Here is a 23,787-nt window from a genome sequence, read left to right on the forward strand (position 1 = left end):
TTTGACCTGATCCCTTGGCCTATTTTTACTGCTGCACAAACCAATATAACCCTTTTCTAATCTTCTAACAGAAAATAGACTTTTTAATTTCTTAAAGTGGGTTTGTGACCTTGAAAGAAGCCTGACAGCCAGAGGAGGCCTGCTTTGCCTCTTAAACAGTGTTAAAGTGCACTACTCTGTCCAACCAAATGCATCTTTAATTGCTTCTTTGCCACAGAATGTTAACCCTTTAGACCCCACTACAAAACTTCCCATTGTTTTAATCATGATTTATCGAGGAAATCTTAACATGGCTCTGAAGTTTGAAGAGTAGAAGTGTGGATCTCTTCTTTCTAAAGCGAACTGATTCAAACTTCATGGCTACGATCTGATTTAAAAGAATCATCAATTGGTTTAAAATGAATTCACAGTTGGAATATCCTGAGAAATTAAATAAACTCAAGCCTTTACCATAATGACATGTAGCTGGGGATTTGCCATAGCCTCTCTGCCTCATGTCATCGTGATTCTTGCTTGTGAAGTAAACAAGACAAGTGTCACTTGCTTTTGAATTTAAGGTTATTTTTGTTTGTATTTGACAATCACATCTGTAGCCCTCCGTTTAATGCTGTCAGCTCTGTTTCTTGTAACTCACTGTTTCAGATAAACCATGTCACCAAGCCATCATTCCAAATCTCAACTTTAGCAATAAAAAGCCGCCATAGTTGTGATAAACTGAGTCTTTGACAGGTTAAGACTGTAAAATTTGTTTACTACAAGAAGCTGGTATTAAATCTTTCTTCTACAGAGTACAGACAGGCAGGCTTTTGAACAGTTTTCCTTTTCTTTACTTGACATTAATGTGTCCTCGTCTGAAGCTTACTATCAAGGCTCAAGCTTCTCCTTCTTAAAGGTAGAGGTCAATGTCTGAGTCTTGCAATACTAGAAGTTTACAGGTTTACAGCTGTTTTCATTTTTTTTTTTTTTAATTAGAGATGATGCATGATAAATCTGAATCAATATCAGTATCATTGTCATTTTTTTTAACATATCAGCATCAGCGACTGCCAATGTGTAAAAGTGAGCCAATATTTAGTCATTAGCTGCCGGCCATTTTCAGAGCATCTTGAACAATCTTTCAAGACCCAAATGGTATTTTTTTGTATGACCGTGTAAACACCAAAACTACCATAGAAGAGTGGACCCTCTTCCTTTGTGTCTCACTTCCTGTTTTTGATCGAAAAACAGACAAAATGTTCTTTTTTTGATCAGAGCCTTGAACATCCTTTGATTCTCTCCACGGTCCTCTCTTTTCACAATCGCGCCAATCTTTCTCTCCGAACTACCTCTACACACCATCTCATCATCATCTTTTTTTTTTTACCAATACCAATATCAGTAAATAACGGTTATCGGCCATAACAGCAATATTAATATCAGATATCGGCCAAAATTTTCATATCGGTGCACCCCTATTTAAAATCCAAGAAAAAAGTTTAAACAGCAGAAAAATGGTATCAGACATTCTGCTGGATTCAAAATGAAGTTTTGCAACAGCTGCAGAGGAGCAGAAGGTTGTGGGAACTGAAGAAACCATATCAGTCTTCCTTCAGATGTAGTCCAGCAAAATTGACTGACACTGGTGATAACACACAGAAAATATAAAATTAACACTGCCAGACTGTTTTGACATCCAAATTGGGGAATATAATTAATATGAAACTTCCCTTGGCAACAGTCATGAAAAGATTCAAGAGCTCTTTACAAAGAGACCAAGAGAAAGTTAAGAAGTCTTACGCAAGTGGAGCTCCTCTTACTCAACAGGGATGGGTGAAGTTCACAAGATACTCAGAGTGAAATAAAACTAACTTTCTTATTTGTTTATTTTTTTTCTGGCATCATGAAATTTGCATATTGTCACATCCCAACCCAATTATCTCTCAGATCTTTTGAGGGGGCTGATGACTTAAATGAGCTGAAAATGCCTGTGTGGGTAACCAGTCAGCTCCGGAACATAGTATTTATCTTGTCGCAGTTCGAAAGGTTAACAGCTGCTACTTTCTAACAATTTCAGAAATTTCACTCATAAAATTACTGGTGGCGCCTGTTGAGGCTGGTTTACACCACGTCACCTTATATTCATCACCTTGCACGGCAGTGGTCACCCAGGGATGGGAAAAAGAAGGAAAAACGGTGCAGGCAATAGGGACATGGCCTACATCCACCTCCCTAGTCCCAGCAGGGATGGGGAAGAAAGAGGCGAGACAGGGAAAGAGGGGAGATGCGTCAGCAGGATTGACTTGTGGGGATTGGAGCTGCTCTGCCTCTCCACTCTATCCATCACTCAGATAACAAGAAGTGAAAAGTGGACTGGACGAGAAGAGAGGGGAGGAGTGTATGACGATGATGATGGTGGGATTGATGGATTGATGTGTCCCTGGGAGAGTCGGCGCATTGCAGTTATTAGGTGGCCACAAATGTCACAGGGACGACTGTGGAGGGGCAATGATGGGGCCGAGTAACCTTAGGCTGTCCAATATGTACTTAGCTTTGAAACGGTTCAAGCAGTGGCAGGGTCAGCATGCCATTTCCACTGTTGGTGGAAAGTTTTTGAGCTGGATGGTGCTGCTGCAATTTTAGAAGAGCCTTTGCCTCTGTTGTAGAGAATGTCTCAAACTATCTAAGACTGGGCATAGAGTGCAGGTAAGGTTAATTTTCTAAACCTAAGCTGTCACATGAGGTGAAAAAGGTTTTTCTGTCCTAATCTCAAAGTCAGCATCAGAAACTTTGTGTCTGTTTTTGGGCACCATCTCCAGGGTAAAATACTGTTATTTTGCATTTTGTACTGTTGAGGACGCTAGACTTGTACACTCGATTTTTTGTTACTTATCAAGATGTTGTTACACCAGCTTTTACTCTCCGCAGGAACTTTTTTCCTTGCATACCAAAGCCCACAAATACATGACAGGTCTCTTTCTCTATGTACTACAAAGAGAATTCAAAACACTTTTCAAGTCCATACAGCACATAGTATTGGATATTTCTACGAAAAGTCTGTAAATACTTTATCTACTTCCAAAAAGTGAAGCTCAGAAAAGTAACAGAGAGAAATCCTCCTCTGCAGATCTGTTGGTCAAGAGCAGTTCCAGGCAAAGAGGACAGAGAGAGGAGTCATAGAGAGATCAAAAAGTGCACCAAAGTTTAACTTGGGGCATCAGCAATGCAGCACTGTAGTATAAAAAAGTGTGAGGATACCGCAGAGGATACACATAGTCCGAGGGATCTTGATAATACAGTTTTTTCTGACTCCCCCCTCTCATGTATTTTCATCCCCGTTCCCTCAAGCCTCCATTTTCCTCTCTTCACAAAGTCACATATTCAGTTTCTTCTTCTACCCTCTACTTTTTTTCCACCAGCCTTCTGCCTCTTTTTTTTTATTACACCCCCTCCTGAGCTCAACACCAAATGTTTCCTCACTCTCTTTCCACACCCTTGCCTCTTTTATTGAAGGGTTTCAGAGAGATGCTGGAGCAGCTCACACTGATCATATAAATGTTTTATCCTCTCTCCATCCTCTTCCCTCTTACTCAGGGAAAAAAATATTCATACACATAGTTTCCCTTTTCGCCGCCTTCTTTATGAGTTCACCGTTTATCAAATTCATTCTGTAAGCAAACTGCCACAGCAACACCTTTCGGTGCAATCCTCAGGCTGGCGGTGAATTTTTCAGGGTCTTAAAAGTTTGGGGTGCAGAGGAAGCAAACTCAGACAAAAGGCAAACTTAAGAGGTATTAAACTTTTTTCATTTCAGGAGAAAAATATATCAACAGAGAGAAAGGGAAGGGTTGGGTGACGCTTGAATCAAAATGCTTACACAAGGGACCAGATTTGACGGTAATGCTTTGAGGAGAGAGTCGCCTTACTACGTTAAAGCTAAAACATGGGCACTGTAATTTTCATCCCATCGTAAAACTGTTACCAAAATGTTTCTAGGAATCCATCTCACTCGATTTAAACTAATACGTGCTGACAACCAGGAGGGAGTGCAGTCCCTTGTACTTGATTTTAAGGACACGTCTTCTCCCCTGAGGCTGTGGGGAATAACCTCTAAAGCTAATATCTCTCTGCTTTTGGGCGTCGTTCTGCACTGCTGCTACAGCATCGGCCGGTGATTTGGCTCTGATTTGAGAGCTATATGGTTGCTGTTTAACATTCCTCCTCAAATGAAGGTTTTTTTTCTGCATTGATTAAGCAGAGATGGTGCAAATGTGGGGAAAAAGAGTCTTCAACAGGGAGTAATTCGTTAGTCACCTCAAAGTAGCTCTGCTCCTGCTGGGAGGAAATTGGAAATGCAGCAGCAGAAGAAATGACCAGCTCCCTCTCAGCACTGAAGCCAGGTCTTATTCATGCTGGATAATGTCTGCATGTCATGCTGCAAGTTTTACACCTTCGAAATGATTTTTTTTTGTAGCATAAAGAGAAGCAAGGACTTTCAAAGGGGAGAAGATGGTCCAAATTGAAAGACATTACGCTGGGGGCTAGAGATGAAGAGCCATTTTAAGACACCTTTACCACAAGTTCACAGCTTATAAAAGCCACTACACGGCCTCACCTTGGCTACAAACTGCCTGTCCTTCTGGTCCAAGTTGGCTGTGGGCGCCACGTAGTCCTTCCAGATTCGGACCTTTCGCTCTTTAGCAGATCTGGCCAAGAAATAATGATGATAATCAGTATGAGTGGTAGTTCTTAACATCATCCAGATACAAGAAATTAAGTGCTTAATCAAAGTGATTAAAAATTCTATAACAGGCTGTGAAAAATACAAGGAGGGCATTCAAACATGATTAGCCCATTGTGACTGCTTATAATAGGAAGGAAATAATATAATTGCAGCACAATTGTGCTAGATTGTTCATTTTAATTTGTATAGTTTTTAATTTTGCTTCTTGGTTTCAGCTAAATGAGTCTATAAGCACAGTTTTTATTCTTTTAATCTTGTGACAAATCAGTAATTTTTGAGGAAAAATGTGTGTTAAAATGGACTCTAAGACCTCTCTCTGTCAGAAAATTGATTTATTATGTATGATACAACATCATGAAATGCTGAAGAATATGTTGCCTCATCCTTTATTTTTAGATTTTCTTCTTGGTATTCACAAGAGCTTGATGTTAGTGTCTACTCAGTATCATAAAGGTAGGTTACACAATGTTTTTGTCACAACTTTTCTTGGGGAATGTAACTCTACACCTCCAGCATGAATGTTTGTATCACAGCAGACTTGTACCTTTCAGCAGCTCTGAGTTTCTCAGCTCCCTGTGTGTACACAGCCATGGACCAGTCCACGCAGCGGGCGAAGCCTTCCTTCAGCAGCAGCTCTGTGATGTTTCCATTCTGGGGAAACGAAGACAAGAATTGGTTTCATGAGCTTGAATTTAAAGAGACTGATCCAAGAGGGGAGGATGCTGCTTCGTGTCCTACCGGGTGCAGGATGGTTCCCAGTATGATCTGGTTGGGGCAGCTCTCCAAGATGATCTGGACGTCTCTCTGCAGGAGTCGGGATTCGGTGAAGAATTTGGCCTCTGCTGCAAACGGCTCTGGTGATTCTGTGCCATCCGCTTCCCGCTTGAACGTGGGACACTGGGGAAGAAGGGAGCCATTGTGTTTAATAACAATTCAAAAGATTATATGAAAATAGCAAAAGAGAACACATTTTGTCTTCTTTGGTTTCCTGTGATCTCCCACTTCATCTGTTTTATTTAGGTTTATAGCTGATATCCTCTTTAAACTGGTGTCACCTCTTTCCTCCTCGCCATCTGTAATCTCCTTTGAGTGTAGCAGAACACCAGACAGATATATATACAGACAGGAAGGGAAGACAAGCCTTTGAACAATGAGACAAAGAACACCTTGAAATGGAAGTAATATCTTCGAGTGGGAGATGAAACAGATTAGTTATCTTGAGTGGGCAATTGGCAAAGCTGGGCTTGGTGAGAGGGATGGATGGGGAAACGTAGCAGAGCGGAAATGACACTGGTGGAGCAAACAGATTTACGGGAAGAAAAACAAGTGTTACCATTTGGGCTTTGTTTAGAGTAAGGATGGGGATTTGTGCAGTCAAAGTGGTATAGCGTGTAAATAGCACAACCAAATATTTCATTACTGGGAAACAGAGAGTGGTTGAATATTTAGGCGAAAGAAAACAGGCACCCTGAGTGTATTTCCATTTTTTGTCGTAATCCCACCTTCTGACATTCGTGTGTTACACAAGGACATCACAAGTTGACAGTAAAGCACATCTGATAGTGCAGCAGGTGATTGGCAGTTACCTTGACTCCAGACAGCATGACAGTGACCAGGTAGTAGTCAGGGAGCAGCAAGGCACGAACAACACTGCCGTCACGCACATGCTCTATGATGGCTGCAGGGGAGAGAAGGTAGAGAATTTAGAAAACACCAGAGAGGAGAGTGTGTTGAATAACAACTCATACTGACATTAAGCTTGATGGCGATAAAAAGTTTACACACCAATCTCATAAGAGCTTTTTATTCTTGATCTTTTCAAACAAGCTATGATTTGATGTATCAAACTATAAAAAGCACTCAGAGTGCAGACCTCCACCAATCATATTGTGATTTTCACACAACACTTTAGCTCTTCTTTAATGTTATACTTTCTGCAGACTGTCTGCTAAAATTTGGTGTTAGTTGCAGGCTTGTACGATAATTTGTTACCTGACAGTGTTGAAAATTATGATGACCAAGTACATATTTCATATTCTGGATCTTAGTATCCAGAATATTGCCAGGATCTGGATCATACTTTAATATCTGTTGGAAATTATTCTGACCTTGTCTTGTATTGTTATGCAAAGCAATCAGGCCATTTGTCGTGGAGTTATATACACGTGTGGTGAAAACAGCCCTATTTTACAATGATAAAGAATCCTTCAAAAAAATCCTGGATCCAGGCGGTGATCCAGATCACCTCCAAAATTTAATCACTTTTTCCTTATCCCATTTTGAACATTTTCTGAAAACTTCATCAAGATCTGTTTGTAACTTTTTGAGTTCTGTTGTTCACAGGCAAACTCTCCCAAAAACACAACCTCATTGGCAGAGGTAATTATTGCACGTGGTCTCCCCCTTGTTTCTTCCGCCACCAAATTGTGTGCTTGAATGTGCTTACAGTCAGGCAAAATTTGTTTCACAGTTTTAATTCCAACATGTGCTCCATAGCACCCCCCAGCTAAAAAACACAGCCCCTCAAGCTACTTAAAACTACTTGCATGAATTTTTGTGCATCACTGTCATGGCAAGACCTACAGAAAAGTTTCTTGTCGACATGGTAAAATCCAAACAGGCAGTTCAGAAATTTAAGTAAATCTCTTTTTGTCTGTGTGGGAGGTGCAAAGAGTTGAAAATGACATACCGCAGAGAGCTGCAGCAAGAAATAAGACCAGCGACTGCTGCAACGAGAACTATAGCCTCTGTCTATGAGGCGTACACTGAGCAAACACTGATGCAACATCTGCTTCTGTTCACAGCATCTGTTCATTTTCCAGTGGCCAACATTTGTAAATAATGCTGACAGCACAAGGGTATGAATGATTCTTTAGGACATACTGATTTCATTAAGTAGACGCAACGTATGAAACGAATGCGATCACTAGAAACAGCTGGCAGGATTGCATGATGGCCACACGTCGCACAGGCTGCACTGTCGTCTGTGCATGCGTGACTGAAGGTCAATGCAAGGTTCCCGAAAGCACAACACAGGTAAACAAAAAACGGAAACCCATCTTTGAATTGTATCAGAAATATTTAAAAGCCAAGGACCATGAGAGACAGGAGTCAGCTGAGTCCAGATTCTGCTCAGGCTTCTGTGTTTTGTGGAATGAACCTTTTAGTACCGCACTCTGATTATCCCTGGTGGCTTTTTAAGTGTATTTTCTGATTCCATTAATTTCTTCCTGGAGACATTCTTATCAGGTGTTAGAGTGAATTTGAATCCATTATCTGGACTGGACCTGATTTTTTGACCCAAAAAGGTCCCACCAATGAATATCTGAGTGTATTTCATTTGTATTACTCTTTTATCAACCTGGGAGGATTGTCATAACATGAATTACCATTTCAGCGATGACCTGAGTGACACTGGTTGAATTTTAACCAATATCACCTTTGACATGCTAAAAACAACTGCAGTGTTTCACTGAGCAGTTGAATTGAAGTGTCTTTTCAAAGGATTGCTCTCTGGTGCTTGTCAAAGAGGAGAAAATCATGGAGTGCGCACTCAACTTCGAGTGATACTCCACCCAAAATCTTTATTTAACACGTGTAACTGTAGGCTGAAAGGGAGGCTGGAAAAGGTTTTCTACCTCCTCCACACAGCATTACAAGATTTGAAAGGCTGAAGTCATTTACTAACAATAACTGGAGTTTCCACAACATAACAAACCAAAATGTCAATAAAAGCTCTAAGGCACAATTTACCACTCAGTGCTCAAATACAGCCTTGGAAAAGAGTTTTGGCATCACACACAAGAAGTTTCTTAAGCCACGACAAGCCACAAAACTGGGGCTGTCAGTTTGAAAGCATTGATCGTGATGGAATTAATGTTTAAAATTGACTTTTTTTAAATCAAGCCATTTTGTCCCTTTAGGTACACAGTAGCTGAGCTGCTGCATAGTCTTCCTGCTTCCCACTAGTGCAGTGTTGGAAAATAATGATAACACTTTTCTGTGATTAGACTCCCACGTAGCTTGTTTACATTGAGGCGCCTCACAGGTTTAAACCCTTGCTAGTGGTTGGTTCCACTCCCAGCGACGATCCTTTGCTAAATGTCTTCCTACACTATTTCCTGTCTCTTACAAAAGGCCAAAAGCATCGCTTTGGGGGAAAAGTACATGTAGTCCTATAAGTTAGAGTGACTATCTACAAGCTAAGCAAACAGGTTCAACTGCATCACAAAAATCTGAAGAACGCTGTTTGGAAGTTTGGTTTTTTTTGTTGTATTCTTTAGTTTTATTTTTTTGTTTGTTTGTTTTTTATGGTTCAAGTACAGTTTTTGTATAATTTGGTTTTATTTAATTTAATTCAATTTAATTTTATTTTATTTTATTATTATTATTATTATTATTTTTATTTTTTTTTATTTTTTTTGGGGGGGGGGGGGGGGGTTAAGTTTTATCAGTTTTAGAAGGGCAGAATTCCTTGTTTGTTGTACATTATTGCAACATAAGTGGTATTTATAGCAGCATGAGCCAAAGTTATTATAGCTAAGCATTTTTCTTTAGTTTAATTTTTTTTGTCTAAATTGTTATTTTTAATTTCCTTTTAGTTTTAATTTGTTTTAAAGTAGTTTTTAGTGTACAATTCAGGCTTTTTTGCAAATGCTGAATTTTAGGATAATCAAGATTTAAATATGCTAGCACAGTATTTTGCAAAACAAACTCAATACAGTTATAAAATTTCATATATATATATTGACCAAGGACAGATTAAAAACAATCCACAAAAAAACAATGAAATGTGTGTTTCTGTCTGGACACAAGACTGATGGTGTAAAAAAAACAAAGTAGTGAGTTTTTGTACAAGATGGATTGAGAAAGACAAAAAAACTATAGATATTTTCTCTCCAATTTTAGTTTCGTAAACTTACAATACAGTTTGAGTAAGTTATTGTTTTTTGGTAAAGCCTTGTTTTTATTTTAGTTAATTAAAATGCTTTTGTACTTTTCATGCTTGTTTTTTCATTAACTATATATTTGTACTTATCCATTACAGACTAAAGCTGACCACTGCCCTTTGGGAAGAAAGTTCAATTCAATTTGTCCATATTTTAGTGTTTCATTTTAAACCTATAGAGGTGTGTACTTGACACTCAACCAACGGATATTTGAGAGTCACTTCAAAATTGTGGCTACTCTGTACGAACGGCAGCACATGGGCTTGAGACAAGGTCAATTTATTTGGAAAGCTTTCAGGTCACAAAATTAAACTTTCCCTCTAAATGTAGCTGCTGACCTCTGAAGTGCTTCAGGAAATTGAAGAGGTTTTGAGTCACCTGTGAAAAAGCATTTCACGCCTAAATGGTGTTTCTATGGCTTCTCTCAGACTCTGAGTGCTCTCTTTCTGTGTCTAACTGTTTGAATGTATAGTTGTGTGTGCTTCAGCGTAAGCCGATGACAGAGAAATTGGAATTCCTGTTTTCAGCCACTGCAACTCGTCGCACACTTCAGGTGGATTGCTGCCTCCAGTCTTAAAACAAGCATAACTGCGCCTCGTGAGTGGTGAGGATGAGAAATAAAAGAATGTGCTCTCCATTTTTCCATTCAATTAAAGAGAAGTGAAATGAGCTGAGCCACTGCTGGCAGCAGTCGCCTGGAACTGAAGTGAGTGGCACATTACACCTCCAGTTGGGTCGAAGATGAGAGAACGGAGAAATGAGCCATTGGAGTGGCATTACATGGAGGATATTTCCAACATAACGCCCTCGACCTCCGACTCATAATTGCTGACAGAGCTTATGTATGCATGTCTTTTATGGATTTATGCAAGCTTACATATACACAATGTTTGTTTTCTCAGGCAAAGCTCTCCAATTACCGTTGATTGGTTTCTGGTGCAAGGAGTCGACAAAGTTGCGTGGATTCTCTATGGTGTACTTGAGGTCGCGGATGGTGTGTGAGCCGCCGCCCTCGCTCCACATGCCTTTCTTTGCAGCCTTGGACTGGTCCTCCAAATCACAGAGTCTGGCCTGGTCTGGACTGTTAAAACACACACACACACACACACACACACACACAAAGGAAAAGTTTAAGACATAAATAAACGAATGCTCACAGAAGTACATTTCAAACTTTGGTCAACTTCAACCCGAAAACAAATCAATATGTTTCTCGATGAAAATCAAGTAAAGAGAAGTTGGTTTTACAGCCTTCAAACTGTGATGTGTTTGTCGTTTTATAACAAATGTAAAATGTATGAACATGGCCATCTCCATTAAAAGAAGCTGCTGTAGAAACCAGAAGACGGGCAATTCAGTTTGATCTGATTTAGATTTAACTAAGTGTGACTGAATTTAATAAAATGGGAATCATGTAGATACAGTGCAGTCAGGTAAATGTCAGTAACTCGAATATATGTTGGTCATGTAAAAAATTTCAATCATTCAGGGACAGTGTTACCCAGATTCTTGAAGAGATTTTATACTGTAAGACACCTAGGGACTAGGGATGGGCAATGATTTCCGAATATTCTAAAGTCATTAATATAAAAAAAATCAAATAGTTCATGTGAAGATCACTTCGTCTTGTCTGCAGCCAATGGCAGTTTTACGCAGGATGCCGAAGCTGTTACAAGACAATTTCACAAAAAGCGAGTCAAGGGGGACAGGAAGTTGTGCACGGAAACCATCTAAAATGTCAAGACCACAGCAATTAACTGGCATCATGAATGGAGCTAGACCAAAAGTGAAGGCTGGAGGATTTACAGCCAAAACAAGAACAAGAAGATATTCAAATATGGATTGGGGAGTGTGGGAACCCCCTTGAAAAATGATCGAAAATGAGGTATAGTGCAAACTTTGCAAAGTTAGTCTAGCATTTCACAAGTCATCAACAACTGCCCTGCATGTGAGAGCAAGGCATGCAGCGGAAAGTGCAGTGCTGTCCGCAGATCAACAGTCAGTGGTTCTGCTTCGTCACCCTAGAAGTAAGTTTGATGATCAATGTGCAGAGCATAACAGCCCTCTCCCTCTTTGTCAAAGTGTAATGTTGGTGCAGGTTTGTGTGTGGGGAGATCTTCGAATATTTTTTGAAATAGTCACTAGCGAATATTGTACAGCTCTTTTGCTTGAAATGCCAATCCCAAGTAGGGACCCAAGAGTTATGTACCTCAGACTATTTCCTGTGGATTTAATTGAAAGTGAGGACCCCTATCTTTTCAAAGTCCTGACGCTGGCATGTAAAAAAAGCTATCCCCAGGACAGTGGTTGGGCATACACTGAGAAAATGACTCACTATCTAAGACTGAAGGCAGGTCTATAAGAACAACACTGGGAAAAATGGATTGGATAAAAAAGACATTACTAATCATTACCCAAACTGGCATGGTTGTCTATGCCTATACCTGGATAGTAAAACCCCAACCATTTAGTCTTATTCTTTTGTATTTGACTTTTATTTTACTGATACTACTTTGAGTTTGCATGTATCTGTTCTTTAAAAATGTTGAATGAAAACTGAAAACTAAAAAGTTTAATAAAAGGTTAACTTCACAAGAAAAACATAGGGAAATTTGTGTTTGGTTGATTATTTTTTTTTGTTGTAACAATGCTTCTTAGAAATAAATCTTATACCCTTAGAAAGCCTGTTATTGCCCCTTTTAAATGGTGCCTCATTTTGATGAAACATGCATTTGCAGAATGAGCAGCTGAGCTAGGTCTTGTTCTGTGATGTTTGATGAACTGCATGATTGAAGTCTGAAAAAAAATGCAAGCCAGTGGCAGGATAAGCTGTTGGCATATTTCATGGGGGACAACCCAAATACTCAGCTCTGCAGTTCATCCCACAAATGTACCTTTCTTATAAATCTAGCATCATTTAATAGGGAAACAAAAAAATCCTTTCATTTAGTGGCAATTTTAGAAATATCCAAAGCAACTTCACCTCAACTGATTCCTTACTAATTCCAGGCTAAATGATGATTTAATTCATATTTCTCTGATATGTTTTACCCAGCTCTGAAAAATGAATCACTACTGCTCTAAATCTGAAGCAACTCTTGTTGAAGCATTGCATGTATGTGAAGTAGCTGGGAGAGTCATCTGTATTAATCAGAAAATCTTAAGAGTGCAATACAGCTCCTGTGACAAGCTGCTTATGATGAAAAAAATATGTTAAAATATAATAGCACCATTAACACGGCTTGTTAACAAGTTGCAATTAATTCCACATGAGTCAGGGAGCCATACTCGGTGTGTGTGCTTAACGAGCAGGAAAGCTTTTGATTGTCGACGCGCAGCATTTGTTAAGTTCAATATGTTCTAATTGCTCTTATCCCGTCTGTGTGGAATCATGAGCCACCCTAAGCCTTTCCTCAACAGGCAAATATTAATGTTACAAGAATAACAAGTCGGAGCCTGTATGAAATGAAATGTCTTTTAACGCCTTTCGCGTTGGGTTCAGTGAAATGCGTCGAGCATCGGCGATGGCTTTTCGGTTCAGCAGCACCGTCGCTGGTTGTTAACTCCAGCACCTAAAACAAGCACTCATTAGAACAACGGGACTGCACAAGCACGGCTTTGCTGAGGCTCCAGATTCGGTGAACTAATTCTTGCTGTAAGTGCTGTTCCTGACAAACTGTGCAGCCGTTTTAGCAGCAACCAGCTGACCGCCAGATTATAACAGCTTTAATAAAATGTATCAGAGCACTTTGTGAGGAGACAATAACTGTGTTTGACAGCTCCTTCAAAAGCAGCCACGCAGACGGCTACAAACGCCACAATTAATTCCATGCCGGCTCTGCAAATCGCCCGGCCTTAATGCTTTTTGAGGGCTCTTGTACAACTTTAATTATTCAGACCTTCAAATGGCCAACAGGCTTTGTTTCTCCACGAAGCAAACGCTGCTTGATTGACATGAAAGTGGCGATAGCAACTCGAGAAGCAACAAAGTGGGTCTCAATTAAAACGCCACACACAGAAACACACGTGTGGCCTCCCCTGCAGTCCTGTTTTCCTAATTGGGCTTTTGGACTGGCGCCCGAAAGCCGTCCAGTTTGCTTTGGCCGCTAACTTCAGACTTAAATGAAACCGTTTCTTGCTTACTGAGTGAAACTTTCTGTAAGAAGTCAATTGTGTTTAAACTACTTGGATTTTAAACGAGGAGAGAAAGCTACAAAGATAAGGAGCGAAGGGAACAATACAATCAAGAGGGGCAGATGTTGTAGAGGCGCAGGGATAAATGGAAAGCAACTCCCCAGCAGAGATTTGAAGGATGTAGAAATAGCTTCATGTGTGGAGGCAGACGATAGTGAACTTATCCATGTCTGCAAAAAGAGTGGATTTTTTTTTTTAGGTCAGCAGCTCCTTCCAACCAACACACTGCTTTAAATCAAAACAGATATTGATGGGTAAGAAAGTGCAATCCCTAGCAAGACTGGCGGAGAAACAAAAGGGCCGAGGTAAAGGAAAACTTTCCAATTCCCTTGTATTTGAACACGCTGTAGGCTACACCTTTCATCTCTGAGAGGCTCCCGGGAGCAACCGAAAATACTTTCAAAAGACACAAAGTGTCGAACCTTAGCGAGCCTTTTACAGCCTGTGTTGTTGGGTTTGAAGAGGGTGTAGGTTTCCCAGTGTGCTTCCTCTACAAGTAGGCAGAGATGCCCACATCATCCCCCAGACGTTAACACCTCCTCTACAGGGCTGCTTGAAAGGGAGCAATGGGGGGTGATAAAGCACAGCAGGACCCCACGTTAATGTGGCTCTACTTTGCCACCATGGTTAGGGGTCTTGTCTAGAGTTTTTATCTTTTAACTCAAAGAAATCCGACCTGGTCAGTCCGGCTCAGCCATCTGAGGACAGAGCTCTTTCAAAGATAAGCACTTTGACTGGCTGATGGAGCCAGAGACGTGAGACTGAGTCCAGAAGATTGATGAATTCGTCTCCATCAATCACTGCATGGCTCAGCACCAAGGACAGAATTTGTTATGCCTGATCACGTTAAAGTCAAACTCAGTTGTATGATGAAGTCCTAGACAGCTGACCAAAAAAAAACTCATCTGAGCAACTTATACAGATATAAATCTGTCTGACAGTCAAAACTGCAGCGTGTATAAGACAGAAAGTTAGACCGAGGACTCTATGTTCCGTAGAAATTCCCGCAAGTAAATTATTTACAAGAATCAAGGATGGGAAGAGGAACCAAGAAATCAAAATATGGAAAACAAGAAATTGAGTCATCTTTATGGCTCTTGAACCCTTATCATAAAATGTTGGGTACATGGCATTTTGGCTTTTTCAAGCTTTATTAAAACCTATTACTATTATGTTAACCTAAGCTGCTGAGTTTCCTACATTATACAGTATCCAGTCCGAACCACAAACTCATAAAAGCCCAAAAGATAAGAGTCATCCGTGCATTTAAGGTATTTTGAATGTTTTTTTCCTTTCTTTTTATGGCACAAAAATTCATAATTAGCCTTATAAGGTAAAAAATATTTCTTTAATAAAGAATCAACAACAGAAAAGGACAAACAACCACAACTTCACCAACTCTTCATTTCAAGTTCAGTTTGTCAGATGGATGATGATTTTTTTTTTTGCTGATGTCACAATGTAAGACTCTGTCTTTCTGCTTTTCAATCTCATTTTTCTTAATTTAATTTTTCAAAGCAAGACAAACCTTACGGTAGAGTCGATTCTCTCTTAATCAGAGGGTTGAGGGTTTGATTCCCAGGTCCTGCCATCGGTTTGTGATAACGATGTGATAGTGCTTTGAATGGTCAAAAATGCACAATCACTATTTTTTATCTACATAAGCTCCTGTAGGAGATTTTTAGTTTATTATTTTGATGTCTTCTACGACTGATTTGGATTCATTTATTTAAAAAATTAAGCCACTTTTGAAGTGTAAATAAAACAACATTTCATTGATTGTCAACTTGAGGCTGGCTCCAAAAACCAAGTCATGCCCATTAACACCCAAATTAAAACGCCTGTATTTATGGCAAATTTAGAGTCAGGTGCAAAAAGCAGCTATAGTCAGACCAACACAGTACAGAGTTTGAATTTATAATTGAACGTATGGATTACAGTCGAGTTGAAATGTTGGAGGTAGTTACGAGGAGGCCAAAGCATGCCATAGCTTTCTGTCTGTCGTACGCTCACTGGAAGCTCATAAAAACTTCTGGGTGATGTCACCAAGACTGCTTCTGTGTTTTACGGAATATGGACTTATCTTTTTTGCTGCTTTGTAAACAGTGCTTTTGAGCAAAAACAATAATTCCCACCTTGTTTTAACAATCAAAAACCTCTCTACATATCACTCACAATGAATCTCTTTCTGAGAAAATGTCCAAAATACTATTTTGGCAGTGTGTAGACACAAGATATATCGAATCCCTACAATACTGTTTTCGGGATATCACATTTTTACAATGTTGCGTCTCTCTGGCTCTTGTAATACCTGCCTTTAGTGTTCAAAATGCTTAGTGTTTTCATACGTAATTACTGAGCTTAGCTTAGACATCAAGGTTGCAATTCATGGAGGAATTACAACCTGATTCCTTCACAACAAACAAATATGGATAAGTTCAAGAGTAGCTTAGAAAAGAAACATGCTTCCAAATGTATTCAGCGTCTGATAAATATCTGGACAGAAGTGTGCTCCTGTGAACTGTGTGTTTGTGAGAGAAAGTGTCTGTGTCTTCATTCTTGCTCTAATAAACCAATGAAAACCAGCCCCAAACAACTGTGCCCTTAGTTCGCTCTGGTGCACCGCTTCACACAGCCGGGGCACTTAAATCAGTGAATTGGCTGACAGTTTTCCCAAGCCGTGGTGGGCTTCTTCTTCACATCTAACTGCACTGTCCAAAGCCATCATCATTATAATCACCCCCGTAATTATGATCACATCATTGTTAGTGTAGCCAGTCACGAGGGGTAATGATATTGGAGGCTAGGGCAGCGAGGGGAAAACTGCAGCCTGAAGTCCTCTCTGAGTAATGGGCCTCCCCCTTTGGCCAAATGATGCCTGCTTACACTTAAAGCATCATTTACATTAGAGCCCGTTCTGGGCCATTGCACCGAATGCTTGGAATGGGTCATTAGTGGCAGAATATTCACATCATCATCTCTGTTCATGTTGGAGGAAACAAATGTAGCAGCATGAGTCAAATTGCTTGTAATGTGTGTAATGTGCAAATACTGCCACTGGGGGGGATATATAGTGCTTTGTCATATAGAGCTGAGTGTGTAAGTGTATTTAAGGGATTACAGCCTGGGGCCAATGTGGCAGAAAAGGGCTTCAGAGGGACAGTGGTGTAGCAGCAGGGTAATGCTGCCACCATCTGGGACTTTATGGCTCCATCTCAATTCTCTGCAGTCAAGCTCGTGTACATCTCCCTGCAGATTTACCAGTGATGTGCTGCTATAAGCTTAGGCAAGCAGATGATTACATCATGTTACCAAAAGTGATTTCTGCCTCTTTCTGTGAGACAAAGAGTTCTGTTTCAGACCAAAAGTAGCTTTGACGGGGTAAGAAATTACTTCAACCACACTGACTGAGCAAACAGTTTTGGAGGGAAAACATGTTTGGCACTGATGTCTTGCACGACTAGAACCACACTGGAGGTCAACCAGGCCAACAGAGCTGATTATATCATCACATCACACAATCAGATGAATCATCAAATAGGCTGAGGGGAAATTATGACATACATGGCAATTATAGGGGGACAATTCAACTCATCTTCAAAGCAGATGAACAGATAAAACAAAGATTTTTCATGCCAACCAGAGCTAACGTGACAATACTTTGCTGCTGTGTGCTTACAATGACTGAGGTAGCATAAAAGCAAAGTGTCATGCTAACCAAAGATTTTTCATGCCATCAAAAGAAGCTAACAGATGAGGCCAATTTGAGCTACAATAAAAACCCTAATGCTAACAAAATAAGCTGTTGATGCTAACACTAATGTTTGCTATTTTTTGTGCTAACATAAGAGGATATTAACAAATGAGGCTGTTTTATGCTCAAATAAAATCTTTATTTGTTAACATACCAAGCCATTCATGCAAACACAAGAAGCTGTCTCCAACTAGCCATAATCTTTCACCAAAAAAAGTTGACAAATTTTGTTTTTTTTCTCCTTAAAAATATAATTGTGCTAACACAATAAGCTGCTGACGCTAAGAGGAGATGCTTTTTCATGCTAAAAAGGTTTTTCATGTTTGCATTAGAAGCAGATAGAGAGCAGTTGTATGCTAATATAAGAAGTTCTGCCTTGAATCTTTCTTACACTGTTTCAATTCAACACTAGAGTTGTTGAGATGCTAACATAAGAAGTTCTGTTTTGCTAACATAAAGGCATGTCTGCAGGCATGCATGCTAACTTCAGAAGCTGTTTCAGGCTAACATTGGAAACAGTTTTGTGCCAAGGATGCTGCTCCATGTTAAGAGAAGAAGCGGTCACATGTTCATACACAAAACTGTGTCATGCTAACACGCAAAGTTGTTAATAATAGGTAGCAGTTCCACTGTAAGGTTAAGTGGTGAATGCATGCGTGTGTTGTGCCATTGGACTGAATAGAAACCAACCAACAAACAGCATCACATCTATGGCGACAGAAGCAGAAACTCTTACTTGTTTCCTCTGATCCCTTCCCTGCGGACTGTAGCCAGGCCCTCATTCACCAAAGCCTCAGCAATGTTCTCGCCTGTTGTGTCTGTAATGAGAATTCAGAGGGAATATAAATATCAAACACTTCAGGAAAACATAGCAGCATTTTTATTTTGTCGGTTACAATAACCCAGCAGTTAGTTCAGGTCTGCTAGCTTGATTGCAGGAGAGGCAACCATGAGAGCTGGTGCTTTGGAAAGAGGAGTATTTCACTACACACAATCACTTTTTGCAGGTGTGCTGATTTTACGGTTCGTTGCAAACAGTTTTCTGTTCACAGTGTGTAAAATATCCTGACTCCAGGCACAACTTTTACTGAAATGAAAAAAAACAGTCAAACAAATCCTAAATTTGAACACAAGCCTGAGCTCCTCCGAGCTGATGCAAAAACTGTGATTGTCATAACACAGTCTTCAATATGACATTGTTGGTCCTCGAAAAAATAAAAAAGGGGGTGAACTTATTTTTCATATACTGAATGTTTTAAAAATACTGGTGCATAAGGTAGTGATTAAGATCTCTGTGGAAAATTATCCAAGAAACAGGGGAAAAAGACACTAACAACTTTTTTGTGTTAACTATAGGCTAAGATTCCTCACAGATGAACTGAAACTAAATAGTGAAACTGAACCCAAATTATGCAAACTGAAATTGCATTTTTGAACCAAAGGAATACAGATCTGAATTTTCCAGTAGGATAAATACAATTTCAAAGTAAATAAATTGGATTTCAGATCATGCTTGTCCAGGCATCAGGCTCCTTATAATGAGTCGTATATGAAAGTTGTTGAACTGGTCCATACTGCACATAACAGTGAGTTAAAATACAGGGCTATGATAAAAGTTTATTTTTTTTTCTCAAATTTTAGCTTAAAAGCCTTCAGTTAGGTGCAAGATTGTTCTTTCGCAGAACCCTCAACTCCAGAAATGATTAACTCTCAAGGGTGTGACTTAGTGGCACATCTGCATCCTCAAAGGAGCAAACCTCCACCTACCTGTTTACCACATTTCTAAAAACAGCACCGCTGCAAACACCTGGAGACAAGAGTTACTATGTTGAGTATGCTACCTAAGATGTAGCAACATGAGGAGTATAAGTCGTCTGATTTGATCCCTGATTTGTAAATGATCTGTTTATACTGGTTCATGGTTCAAGAAGTATCATTCCACCCACCTCGTCCCAGGTAGACCATGCCGTACTCTCTGCCTAAAGCTGTCTTGATTTCCACGGTGAAGCACACTTCTTTGCCGATAAGCTTCTTTCGCAGAAACTCTCTGGCTTGAAAGGCCCAAGGCTGCAAAACAGATGGAACAAGAGTTTAAACCTTTGTAAGGAAACAAAATTAGAAAAGTTAAAAAGAAGCATTTGATTACTTAGACCTTTTCTTTCAAATAATGTGTACAATTATCTGAAATAAACAGAATGATCAGTTCTCTGGAAAGCCATTGGGTTACACAAAAATGTTTTATTATATTATATTATATTATATTATATTATATTATATTATATTATATTATATTATATTATATTATATTATATTATATTATATTACATTATATTAGGTTATATATAGCAACTTCCTGATGATAGATTATTTTACATTAGAAGCAGTGGAGTCATCAGTGTTAAATGATTAAGTGATGACTTTTTAAATCATAATAAGAAAATGACAAATATTTATCTTAAGGCTCTATCATCATCTCCCACACACATGTTCTTGACACCAGTTCATTCTGGGTCTTTAAAATCTTCACCCCACACGACAAACAAAGACACACACACACACCCCAGCATTCAACCACAAATAGGAGTATCAATGTTTGTGCTGCAGGGCTGTTAAGTAAGACCTTGCTCTGCCTTTGCCAAACACACACAAACACAAACAAAAACAAACACAACGGGACAGAGGCTCTCACCTCATCGGGGGTGTCCTTTGTGTCAGGCTGACCCTGAGCGGCTCTGCGGGCCATGGCCCCGGCTCGGATATTACTGAGATTAATCTGGCGCTCCGGGGGCGGGCCACCTCGAGGCTGGCCCCGGACAATGATGGCACAGCCTGACAGGACCTTTGAGGGGGGGCAAAAAAGACAATTAGAGGACAGAAAATAAGTTTAAGCTCTTGATTTAATTCACCAGGTGCAAAGAAAAGTTTCAAATACTTGCTTCTTAAATTTATTAAATGAAAGAAATTCTAAAAACAAAATACTTTAAAAACAGCAGGTGCAAAAACAGTTTCAGTGTCTATTCTGACAGAGTGCTCTTTCTCTCTCTTTGTAGCGTACACAGTCAACGGATGTATTTGCATCTGGATTATAGAAGTATCAGTCTGTCAAGTTATCCATGACAGTGAGGAAAGGTTTATTCAAATCTGCTGAAACAACCAAGGAAAGATTTCTAAACAGTAACAAGTTACAAAAAAGCTGAAAAACTATTACAGATCTAGTAAACCAGCGCAAACTGCATGTTGCTATAGTGATGATGTGTCATCCAAATACAAGGGGAGATCAGGCCATCTGATAACGTGGCTAAATACAGAAAAAAAAATAGATAACCTACTCTTGGGTTTGACAACCATGGCATTTACACGAATCTAAGCAAACACCTTTTATCTGTGGACTCTCAAGAGAGTCTGCAGGGAGCATCCCCAGGGGCTGTTGATCTAAGATGTGAGCTAGATAAAGACTTTTATCAAATCACCACCATCACCCTCTGTCTGACTGAGTCCCACCAAGTACAGACTGGACCGAAAGGGTGGGGGGGTCACTGAGTCTTTATTTTGTGTTGACAAAAGTTTTACCTTCCCACAAAAGGATATTAAAATCCTGAGTAATTTTTTGAAAAGTTTGATGTTTTAACAAAATTATAGTTTCACAGGCTTTATTTGGATAAGAGATGCAGTAATTATTCTTTCCCAGAACCCTCAATTCCTCAGATAATAAACCTAAAAGAGTGTGGCACATCTCCTTCTCCAAGGATGAAAACTCCACCTACCAGTTTACCACATAACTAAAAACACTTCTGCAAACACCTGGAAACGATGGTTATGAAGTCAAGTATGCTACCTGAGATAAAGAAGCAACACACAGAGCATGAGTGCAAATAATCTTGGTATTATCATTTGTGTGGGGAAAAAAAAAAAAAATTCTGTACATTTCCTCTCGTAGCATAACCATTAAATTACCCTTCATTTTGGATTATTTAATCTCATGATAGAGGTATGATCTTCGGCCTATCAAACGCAACAATGGGCTTAATATCAAGTCAGGAGGAATGAAGTTTGCATCTTGCTTTTAGGCCTCTATAGTACTGGACGCATTTGTTTTGGTCTCTCTGTCATGCTAATGCTAAAGGCATGCTCCTTCCACAGGTATCCTAAATCTGCCAACACAGCTAAATATGTCAAATCTGAAGGAAATATGTGCCTCTTTGAATGTAAAATCAAAAGGTGGACAAAATCAAACATGGACAAGAAGTGTCTCTACACAGCCAAGATGAATGGGAGATTACAGGGGCATGAAACCTTCAGCTACGTGTCAGTTTCCCGTGGTTGGTTTTAACCAGCACACAGAGGAAATGCCCTGTCTAGGGATCCCACTAATAACGGGTGTTCCATTTGCAGAAATGTGACTCAACAGCTTTTAAGAAATATGCTTGAGGGGGAAACAAAGTGGCAATAATGAGGATGGAAGCAGTTAGCGTCACTACGTGAGCCTTATTCTGTCAAGTTAAATAATTATATAGTGAGAAAAAAAAACAGGGTAACTTAATGAAAAATATATTTTATTTTTTAGGGCAAGTCCAATTAATTTTTAATATTCAGTGATAAATTTGAAATAATGATTCAAAATTATGAAATATTAACAATACAGAAAGACTGTTTCTGACAGGCTGAAAAACACAAGGTGTTTTAATTTCTTTTTTTTTTTCTAATTGGGGCAACTTTCGCGTTTTTAGTCCTTTTTGTACCTGTTGGTATCAAGGCTTCTGTATAATTTTGACTTTTTAGGGCAAGGTTCCCTTTTCTTTTACCTAACGGAAACTGACTTCCATACTTCTCATTCCAAGTATACTCTCAAAATGTATGATTTAGTTTCATATAATTGAATAAGATAACTCACTTGTGACCAAACTCAGCAGCACATTGGACTGAAGTGAACTTTGTTCACTTGGTCAATACTTGCTGGAAAGTTAAAGGCTCCTTAGCGGACACTTAGCTTTCCATTAGCTGGGAAACCTAACATCTGTTGACCTTAAAGCTAATAAGTTTCAAAGTAATACTAATTTTAATCCAAATTAGAAAGCATTATATTACAATGTATTCACTTTCAATATAATACTTTTTACAAGAATGGTATCAAAAGGACACTTTACATTTTCATCGTTACTCAAAGCTAAGTAGTAGAGTAGCAAACATGTGCTAATGCCGATTGGCTTCAGCTTATTAGCAGCTTGGCACTGGAGCTAATGTTAGCCGTCATGCTGTTACTGCCAGGTGAGTTCAGAGTTAGTGACAGTAAAAAGTAACACTGCTGCCACTCTTGTAGTAAGTAGATAAATTAGCATATAATGTCTAATTAGTTGATTTAAAGTTGTAGGGTGACAGAGAGTTAGTTTAGCCTCCATTAGCCTAAAGCTAACTAGCTGTGAGCTCAGTCTCGCGCAGAAGGCTCACATATTCACATGTCAGGTTCCTTACCATTTTTACAATCCCTCTTTGCAGAGGAGCAGCCGGAGAAGGGGCTGTCTGCGCTGGTGCTGAAACAGATGCCATGTCCACCGGTTAGAGATACAACGTCGTTAAGGGGTGACCAGGTAAGGGAGCTGGGGCTCTGAAGTGGGTGACTGTTCTACTGAAAGCCAAGAGAAAAAGGCTGAGCACCGATCAACACACACGTTATACCGGAAACACACTGTGCCATGCATACACACACGTCAAAACTGTTCCGGGTTTGGAGATGCAGAATGAATGGAAGTGAATGGAGCCAGGGCTGAACCGCGTATACGAATTGAAATAAAGGCTTCCGGAGCAGGAGCTGCGACACGTCAGCATACTGTTAACCCAAGCTCATGGTGCTTTCAAGGGGAGTTTGAAAGTTTCATTCTTGACCTGGACCACACGAACGGCCCTACTGAATTAGAAACAGAATAAAATGTTTTCCAGTGACCAAACAAAAGATTTATTTACAAACTCTTGATGTCACAGTGGTCTACAATGGTATTTATCAAAATTGTTTATGTTGTTTTTTTTTTTCATTTATTGCCATTACTTAATGTACTAGCTTTAGAAATTATATTACCTTGCCTTTTTATGTTCCAAAAATAACTTTGAATATTAACTGAAAAACTCTTTCCACACTAATAAAGATTTACATTTCTTCAAAAACACTCTCAAGGTTA

The 23,787-nt window shown here is 39.5% G+C and overlaps 1 protein-coding gene across 1 annotated transcript in view; it reads right to left on the bottom strand.

The window, feature by feature from the left end:
• The window catches only part of snd1 (staphylococcal nuclease and tudor domain containing 1), a 229,525-nt gene extending 206,102 nt beyond the window's left edge, over positions 1–23,423 (bottom strand). The window contains exons 1-9 of the mRNA XM_074698290.1: positions 23,087–23,423; positions 20,307–20,456; positions 19,564–19,684; positions 18,354–18,435; positions 10,590–10,750; positions 6,307–6,398; positions 5,459–5,617; positions 5,265–5,371; positions 4,592–4,682 (exon numbers count right to left, since the gene is read on the bottom strand). Coding sequence (XP_074554391.1) covers positions 4,592–4,682; positions 5,265–5,371; positions 5,459–5,617; positions 6,307–6,398; positions 10,590–10,750; positions 18,354–18,435; positions 19,564–19,684; positions 20,307–20,456; positions 23,087–23,161 — 1,038 coding nt within the window. The 5' untranslated portion in view covers positions 23,162–23,423. The remainder of the gene's footprint in view (positions 1–4,591; positions 4,683–5,264; positions 5,372–5,458; positions 5,618–6,306; positions 6,399–10,589; positions 10,751–18,353; positions 18,436–19,563; positions 19,685–20,306; positions 20,457–23,086) is intronic.
• Between the last annotated feature and the right edge of the window lie 364 nt (positions 23,424–23,787).

Source organism: Halichoeres trimaculatus, unplaced genomic scaffold, assembly GCF_033239565.1.
Source record: "Halichoeres trimaculatus isolate MK-OKI-2021-1 unplaced genomic scaffold, fHalTri1.1 fHalTri1_scaffold_21, whole genome shotgun sequence".
In the NCBI taxonomy this organism is placed as follows: Eukaryota; Metazoa; Chordata; class Actinopteri; order Labriformes; family Labridae; genus Halichoeres; species Halichoeres trimaculatus.